Source organism: Manduca sexta, chromosome 4, assembly GCF_014839805.1.
Source record: "Manduca sexta isolate Smith_Timp_Sample1 chromosome 4, JHU_Msex_v1.0, whole genome shotgun sequence".
Taxonomy (NCBI): Eukaryota; Metazoa; Arthropoda; class Insecta; order Lepidoptera; family Sphingidae; genus Manduca; species Manduca sexta.
The window spans coordinates 1081750-1091137 of record NC_051118.1 but is presented as its reverse complement, the minus strand read 5'-3'; the positions used below and the strand labels follow the sequence as shown (position 1 = coordinate 1091137).

At 37.1% G+C, this 9388-nt stretch overlaps 1 protein-coding gene across 4 annotated transcripts in view; it reads left to right on the top strand.

Moving 5' to 3' along the window:
• LOC115453675 (protein 4.1 homolog) overlaps positions 1 to 9177 on the top strand; it is a 104126-nt gene extending 94949 nt beyond the window's left edge. For 2 of the 4 annotated variants that reach the window (XM_037441060.1, XM_037441072.1), the window contains 6 exons: positions 108 to 326; positions 1127 to 1225; positions 2766 to 2852; positions 4737 to 4862; positions 5284 to 5394; positions 5854 to 9177. In XM_037441060.1, the coding sequence (XP_037296957.1) occupies positions 108 to 326; positions 1127 to 1225; positions 2766 to 2852; positions 4737 to 4862; positions 5284 to 5394; positions 5854 to 5925 (714 nt within the window). In that variant the 3' untranslated portion in view covers positions 5926 to 9177. The remainder of the gene's footprint in view (positions 1 to 107; positions 327 to 1126; positions 1226 to 2765; positions 2853 to 4736; positions 4863 to 5283; positions 5395 to 5853) is intronic. The other 2 variants (XM_037441063.1, XM_037441066.1) reach the window with 2 other exon arrangements.
• The last annotated feature ends 211 nt before the right edge of the window (positions 9178 to 9388 follow it).

Sequence of the window (9388 nt, the reverse complement as noted above, 5' to 3'; positions counted from 1 at the left end):
TTAATGTGTTTTTTTTTTGTTTCGTGTGCCTCAACTTAATTTTCGTTCATCCAAGCTTCAGTAGATCCATGTGTACAGTAAAAGCATGCTAGTCTAACCTAATGTAGGCGGAAAGTGTTGAGCCAATGGAGGGGAAGAGTCCGTACGTGACGGCGCGCGCCGTGACCACGCGCACCGCCACCACGCACCACGACCTCGACACCAAGGCCAAGACCCAGCAGATGGAGGAGAAGACGGTCGCGCACACCCTCACCTCCTCCGCCACCAGGCAGGAGCAGCGCGTCCTCACACAGGAGGTCAAGACCATGGTGACCACCGGCGACCAGGTAACATTCACTTCTCACATCACGTCCCAGCGTTCACACATTTAGCATGTAAGCTCATCCGATTCTTTTGAGTTTCTTCTTTTTTATTTTTTTTATATGATTTCGCTTGGTTTATGACAGCTTTTTGACAAAAATTTCACGATTGGAAGTTTATAAGCTTTTGAGAATGTCTCATTCGATGCATACGATTCATTTCCGACGTCCAAAGTTTAAGCCGCTGCATGGTTTTGATAATGAACAAGCTTTGGCCTACTCTATGCAATAATTATTTTGTTAAATACAAACAAACTCCTGCGAATTCATAATAAAACTAAATCGATGGTCATTGATGTGGCTGTTCATGAGGAACTAATATTATGAAATATCAGATCTTAACAATAATTATTATTAAATGCCATTTAAAGTATAGCCTAATTTTTGTCGTTCAAAAGTAATTGCGATTAGTTATTGATTTTGTTTTGAAATTTTAGACAATGTCTTAATTATTTTTCCTATTTTTCCAAATTTTACTTTTCTTTCTAATCGTATTATTGAGCTGTCAAATACTAGCTTCTGTGTTTTTAATATCATTAACCGTTCTAAATGTATAACAAAACGAATTTATTCAACACTAGATCCAGTCAAAACTGAATAACATGAAAATAAACATTCGGCCATGAAAAGCTGCCATACTGACTGCACGTTCTCTAATTTTCCGTTTTTTTTTCTCCCCCCCCCCCCCCATCCCCACCAACGTCGCATGCAACGTTAACCCGGTGGTAACATCACACCATACACACGGCGCACCGTTGTGGTAACAGCTCGCGCGGCGCGGCTCGGCGAGCTCGCTGAGCAGCGGCGACTCCGGCACGCCCATCGACTTGGACGACGTCGGCGGCGAGGGGCATTACTACGTCACGGTGAGTGGGGGATAGTGGTCAGTGAAAACGGTTTTAGGGATTATTCATTACCGGGATATTTTCATTTAAAAATCGCGAAAATGTTGGACGTGTTTTTGAAATCGAAATTCGGTTGTCTGTACTCAATCAATATCGTTTTTTTTATGACAACTTTAAAATATAGAATGAAAAAAATTAAAAATTTAAATTATAATTTTCACAAAATAAACATATACTTTATTCACTATTTTTTATAGTGTAGGTCATAAAAACTGTTATATGTAATCAAAAACACATGAATTTTAAGTTTTCACTGACCACAGTTAAAACATACCATATTAACCTCATAAATTAAAACATCACAAGTCCATTAATTATAAGGATATTTTTACAGGTCAAGTAAGTATAGGGGTTGAAAAAGGGCATCTCCGCATTATAGTAACGTATTTGTATAGGGCCTCACAGAGGCCGACACAGTAGAGTATTAGATTTTTTATTGGATCAATTATTTTGATCACCTCACTTTAGCCCAAAATTATCACTAAATTGGGTTTAAAGTTTGGTCCCAATTTAAAAAAACTTTGGACCCATAATTACTACAAGTTTTTAGATTCAAAGTTCGGGACCAAATTATACTCAAAAATATAGTCCACAAACTGTGTTTAGAGTGTGTGAGTGTGTAGCATGTTAGCCGTTGCGTCCCTTGTTCTGTTGCATGTTGCATCCTACGTTACGATACATGATGCATGGAGTGTGATAATGTTTTTGAAAGATTTCTCTTATATTCAGGTATGATTCAAGGTATGTTGATATGACAGGTAAGCCGAGATGACCGGCAACTTTTTTTTTAACAATCATTGTATTTTTTTTATTGCTTTAGAAGGCAAATGAGCTAGTGATCTGCGTGATGGTAAGCAGAATCTGACGCCTATAGATTAAAGCAATGTCAAAGGCACAGCCAATCCCTTGCCTACCGGATTTCTGTATTATCTATATCTTCGGGATGTTTCTCTTGAGTAAGAGGGAGAAAGGAAACATAACTTCTTCGTTAAAACTTAAAATATACAACACCTAGTAATACAGTAAGTAGAACGTCGATTATTCGAACTAGACACGCTCCAATATTGATTAAACAATATGTTTCTTCCTTAAACTACGGTACTTCATTTCCTTCTCAACACACCGATAAACGGTATTCATTATATATGTTTTTATTTGTATATTAGTACATACATAAAAGTATATAGTATGTTTCTCAGAATAAACCAGATTTTCCTCTACCCATCCTAATTAATTCGGATAACCGAAGCTCTACCGTACAGTATACACCCATTACTGATGATTCTAAACAGTGTATAGTAATTAGTTAATCGAAGGCTTTTCCCCAACTCCTAGATCCGTTACAGTCTTGGACCTATACGTTTACAATGCGATTATTATATAAATACTAGTACAAAAGCTCTTAGCACATCTATATCGCAAGTACCAGGGCATATTTACCTCAACATGAAGTATTTTTTGTTACATAATATATTTAGTATGGTATGTATATGTGTTGTAGGAGCCCGGCTCGTACAAGACCACAACGACGAGTACGGTGATGGGCAATGCTCCCTTCGGCAGTATGGTGCACGGAGCCACTGCTAGGGTGAGTACAACAGCTCCATAGTCAGTCTACAGCAGGAGTCACCGAGCTAGGATACTGGAGTTGTAGAGTCTAGACGGAATTTCCGTGCTTTCCGGCGTTTTTGCCATGCCTATTATAATCAAATCTAACAGCTCATGTGATAGGACCCTTTCTTTTAATTTTATCCGTGGTGATTTATAACTAGCTTATCTAGTTCTAAACGTCCCTATCCTTGAGGTTAAAACGCCTCCTTAGATCATGATTTTATCACCCGCGTTGCTCTGGAGAGAAATGGACAATTAATATTTGTAACTCCTCCCTATCTTTCTATTTTATTAATTCCGTTGCGGGATAATGACATATTAGTGTTCCCTGAGACTCGCCGAGCTTCACCGCTCGGTGTCATAAAATGCGTGCCACTGCTGATCCTGGCTTACAGGAGTTGTAGTGGTGGGTGTGAGGGCGGGAAAGTCTCTCTTTGAGCTAGGATGCTGCTTGTGTCAAGGTTACTGGTGGTTGGATACTTGCGTCAACACGGATGGCGACCATACACGAGGTGTAAGCTCGCCATAGTCCACGATGTGTGCTGCGTTCCGGGATCAGCTCGTATATATCCGATTTTAAATAGGCGGGAATAGTTATGCCGATTAGTAAGGCATAAATATTTCTGGACCCTGTCCACTTACCATTAGGTCCAGTGGAGTCATTTTGCCGTGAAAATAAATAAGTAGAACAGTAACATTACCACAATAAATAGCATGCGCGTAACCCGCAGGGCTTTTTGCAAACGTGTGCAATACTGACATGTCAACGCACTTTTAAACTTTTTTTTTTTATCCGTCGTATTCTACCAACGATACCGACAAACTGTTTAATATTTTTTATAAGGATTAATGAAACTAATTGATGACCCGGAATCCCTAGTGTACAGGGTGTTGAGTGTAAACTGAAACGAAATACAGAGAGAACAAGTTGTAGTAAAGTTAAATATATGATTTGTTTTTTTATTTCTTTTTTGTATCCTGGATCTTGTAATCTTAATTATGGAGAAATTAAACCAAAATACAATAACTATGACTTTGTACATGACAACACTTCAGTCCACCCCTCCGTGACCACGAAGGCTGCAAAGTCTTCGAAACGTCGGGAGAAAATTATAATATAAAAATCGCGGGTAAAGTCCCTAAAATAATTTTATTTTAATGTAACAATTACTGGATGTCCAAATTATATATAAATTTACTAATTATAGCTATTCTAGAGTAGCGAGACGAACATATTAATGAAAAACTTAAATGTTATCAGTTTTATCCTCTTAAATAAGCTACAAACTATTCTGTATAGGGTGTTAACATATATTAGGGATATATGTTTTTGCAATACTCTGTATATGATATGAGTATACAAGGCAAACAGTATTCGTTTGACCTATGCTCGCGTTATTCAATCGTATTTAGTTTCGCATCGGGTGTCGAGCAATGAGCAAGGCAAGCGATTCGCGTACTATAAACCGGCATTTGAGTTTCGTGATAGTAAGTGATCAGTAATACCTATGAATATACAATAATGGAAATTGTAGTTGTGTTGCCGAACTTTGTGGAAGGAAATGCGAGTGAGAGTAGGGAATATAACTTGGGCATATGGATATTCCCATGGAAGCAGCTACCTTAGAGAAAGACTACTGTTCATGTCAGTGGACTCTGTAGTAGTACAGTGGATGATTTTCATAACAACGTAGCTCTATCAGTTATGTGTCTATCGGCTTAAGTATTAAAAATATTGAAAATAATTTTGCCAATTTCTGGGTAATTTGGTCTAGCATCAGATTATTAGGTTAGATAAGTCTTCTCATTTAGTAATACCGACATGAGTATACTATGTTACAATTGTCGTGTGTAATTGCAGATGAGCACGGGTCCGCAGGCCAGCATCGCGGCGGACAGCGCGGCGGCGGCGGCGGGCGGCGCGGACGGCGAGGTGGTGTCCTCGCAGACCATCAGCTCCAAGACGCGCACCGTCGAGACCATCACCGTCAGTACACACCACGCACCTTATAGCTATACCACTCCCACGGGCCACGGGCCTCCTCTACTACTGAGCGGCTTTAAGCCTAGTCCACCACGCTCATCTAGTGTGGGTTTGCAAACATCACATATCATCGAAATTCTTATGGAGAACTGCTCAGATCAACCTTGACGGTTTAATATGATAGCGAGAAAGCCTGCTGCGGAGGATTCTAGTTAATTCAATTTTAATGTATGTAAAATTGCAGTACGTAAAAATAATATGCTAGCCATTTTTATTTAATATTCTGTGACAAAAAATCTACACAGACCAAAAAAACGTACCTACAGGCTCATATAAATTGAACATTTTAAACCACTATCCTATGCTACTATTATAATCTAAACAAACAAAGTTAATAATGACCAATGTAATGCAATTCGTTTAGTACAAGACGGAGCGCAACGGCGTGATCGAGACCCGCGTGGAACAGAAGATCACGATCCAGTCGGACGGCGACCCCATCGACCACGACCGCGCCCTCGCCGAGGCCATACAGGTACACCACATGTAACCTGTTCATATATGTTCATTTATATTAATACAAATCAATTTTGCGAGGTCAGGAGTGTTTTAGACTCTAAAAATAATATATCGACCAGCATTTCATTACATTTCACATTCCCGTATGTATGGTAGGTGTATGGGGTGTTGATCCGATATTTGTGGCCGATATAGCTATAGGCTCGCTCCGTATCATATCATGGGACGGAACACACATGACGAAAATTGGGTGGTGTAGTTTCTCCTGTCTATCTCTTTGGGAATAAAGGCGTAAGGTGTGTCTGTTCTATAATTGGCAGTCCCGTGGACTTTTCGGGGCTTGACGGGATCATCCCGGTCAATACGAGACGTATGGTCACGTATATGTAACATCACCAACAACGCATCCCGTCCGTACACCGATTAATATATAATATGAGAATAATATATTAATTATTTGTAATTTGTATCGCAGGAGGCCACAGCGATGAACCCGGACATGACCGTCGAGAAGATCGAGATCCAACAACAGAGCACGCAGCCTTAACGCGTCACAACAGTCACCACACACCACCGCGCACAACACAGCCGTCACAACAGCGAACAGGTGGGCACAACGACGGTCACCGTACGTACTACCTAGCATGTAACGACACTGCGAATATTATTATTAAGTTATTGAAAAACATTTATATTAAATAATTAAAATAATATTAATTATATTTAATATCGATGTTGTGACGACACGCTGCGATTCTGTTAATCGATATAAGTGTCGATGTTTTTTTTTATCGATACGCGTTGATATTAAAAGTTTTTTAAGTGTAGGCTAAGGCAAATGCAAGCATCCGATCGGCAAGGCTTCGATAGTTGAGGATAATGTTGCCATAGTAAAAAATATAAAGTGTTCGTGTAATCTAAAAAGTATGATAATTCACATTCATTTGTGCTTGAGTGGTTCGACTGAATACGTCAAATGGTGTACACATTGAGATGACTAAGTATTGTGATACATTATGATCACAGTTTATCGATATCGATAAAGTTGTTGTATAGTGTGTATTCGATAAAAATATTAAACATAAATTAACGAGTATAGTTAACATTTTTTTTAACAAAATGTGTTTTATGTATTCAGTGGAATCTCTCAAACACGTCAGTAAGAACTTTTCTATACGTGATAGCTTTAAAACCATGTCACACGAGTTAGACCACCGTTTTTAGGTATAAAAAGGCATCTATGGCGGGTAGCTAATGGCGAAGTCGACGCCGGGTCGAGGTGCAGGCGAAAAATTAGGGTGCGCAATTAGGAATAAGAGTTAAATGAAGAATTACATTGTATCACTTCGATTTGTTAGCGCTGTTAGAAAAACAAAGGGCGGCATGAAAACGCCTCTGGATTCCCTGCACGTCGACTGGGTCTCGACTCGAACTAGCGGCCGGCCTAAGATATTTTCGTGTTAAATATTTTTGTTTTTAAATTTCTCAAACAATACAATGTAGCACGGGACTAATTCGAGTTGTTTTATAGAGTGACTTGTGACCTTTTGTGAGTTATTTATCGATATATCGACAGTCAATAGTATTTTGATAGTCATCTGTAAAACTATAGAATTTATTAATTTTTGCTGATCTATATTTACAAGAGAAATAGAATGTTATACATTATTTACTCAAGTAAACAAATTTACATAAAAAATATTTGACGTTGTAATTATAGGGTAACTTTATTTATCAAAAGGTCACAGGTACTCGCATGAAAAAATAACAGTAAAATATATTATTAAAGTGTTGCTAGAGCTGTATCGTCGGTCTCGTTCAATAGTGACGTGGCATCTATCGATAAAGAACAAAGTATCGACATTGAATATAAAAATTTTGAGATTTAAATTCAGTCTTCGCGTGTATAGAATGCATATCGAGATAGACTTTTTTATAGACATAGAGACATGCCTATTGGACGAGACCGGCGTGACGTCATATTTAATCACCAATTAGGTGCTACTATTTAAGAGTTAGAATTACGTGCGAAACTTATGTGAAAAAAATATCAGCGGATGTGCGTGCATTTTCATACGGCTTGGCTAAACGTGCAGCGGGATTGTCGACTTGGAAACTTCTGCATTTAAATAAAAAAAAAACAACTTATTTTTAACGACTTCTCTATTTTTGTTGGAATAAAAATTTTAAATAGCAGTTTAATAATAATTATCGAAACATTGAATTGAATAAAGATTCTAGTGGAATTTGAAAATGATTCAAAATAAAATTGTAATAAAATGTTGAATTATATTTGATGGTTACATTACGCAACAGTTATATCACAATCGTAGTTTATATAGTTTTTTACGTAACAAAATTATATTTTATAAAGGTTACGTAATTTAGAGAAACTCAAGGAACTTACAGATACAATTATTTTCAACTAGAACATGTAGATTTCCAAGTCGATGAAACAGCCCGAATACGGCTTAGATGGTCAATGTTTAGAATTCTCGCACCGTGTTTAAGGCCAGTTGGGCATTTTATTGTGTTTTATATATTTTCATGAAAAAAAATCGTTATAATAACGCTATGGCGTTATTTCAAAAAATTGTTATAAAAATAACAAGTATTTATAATACGCTATTCGTCGCACGTTAAAACGTTAATGATAAGCTATCGCGCTATTTTATCATCGCATTGTCATTTTTTTTATTCTTAAACCGGACATTCCAGAGGGTTGGGGATTCGGACCTCGTGTTAGGGATGAAAGTCTAGATTTAAAGCTAGAACATGACACAAAGTGTTTTTTTTTCCTTGTCTGTTTGCGTTACGTATATTTCTGTGAAACGTGGGACGGCGGAGCGGGTTGATTTCGATGAAAAAATACCTTTTTAAATTATTTTATAAAGTAGTTATGTCTGGTGCAATTTTTGCGAATTCGCTAGGAAAAGTCGCTAGATGACGCAGTTTTATATTCTTAGATTTACAGTCTTCCATAGCAAGATGTGGCTCGCGCTAGCGTCGGCCCCCGTCTTACTCGGCCAACGCTTAAGACTGCTGGCAAAGCGATGCTTTGCTTTTATAATAAAATGAACGAAAAACAACATAAAACTTGCTTAAAATTTTTGTATAAAACCAGAAAACATTGCAGTCAACCCCTCCGCGCTTGTGGTACAGACAGGACATTGTACAATTTATCTAATATATTTCTTACAAGCTAGATGTAAAACATTATTTTAAGCTATAAGTTTTTATCATTGAGTTATTTGTCGCTGATTTTGAATCAGATAATTTTTTATTGTCCTTTTTATATTTTGACTTTTCTATAGATATTTATTTGCGGATCGGACATTCGGCCGACGTGGCGACAAATCCGTGGATTATTGTGTTATGTGGTGCAGCGACAGAAAAATATCAACCAGTCAGTGTTCAAGTAAATTTCGCGTAATTAAATATACTTAGAATACGTTTACTGTGGAAATTTTTCTGTGACTGCATTCAATTTCTCTTCTTGTTTTAACTGTACATTTTTACTTATAAACGTTGCAAATAATTTATGTCTAAAGAAAATCTGAGAAAACACTTTAAAATAACGTTAAACAAATATGTTAAAGTAACAACGCCTAACTGACAATAGTTTGACAGGAGCTGTCAATGTGACAAATTTGACAGCTGTCAACGCAACGTTTATAAGTGAGCGTATTATTTATTATATGAGATGTTTATTTTTGTATGAAGTCGTCCCTACTTATTTTATATCAAACGAGAGGATAATCAGATAGATATTACAAATAAAGATGCTTTGTTTTAAATATAAACGTTTTTTATTGTCAATAGACAAGGTTATGTTCGTAAAAAAAATGGCGTACTTATCAAAATATGTAAGAATCTAAATTAGTTAAACATAACAAAATGTCTTCAAAAAATACATTAACTAATTAGGTAACAATTACATAACAATAATACTCCGTATAAAGAAGTGATTTTCGTGGTTGAAAGTGGAAATCTTATCAATCACTTGATAT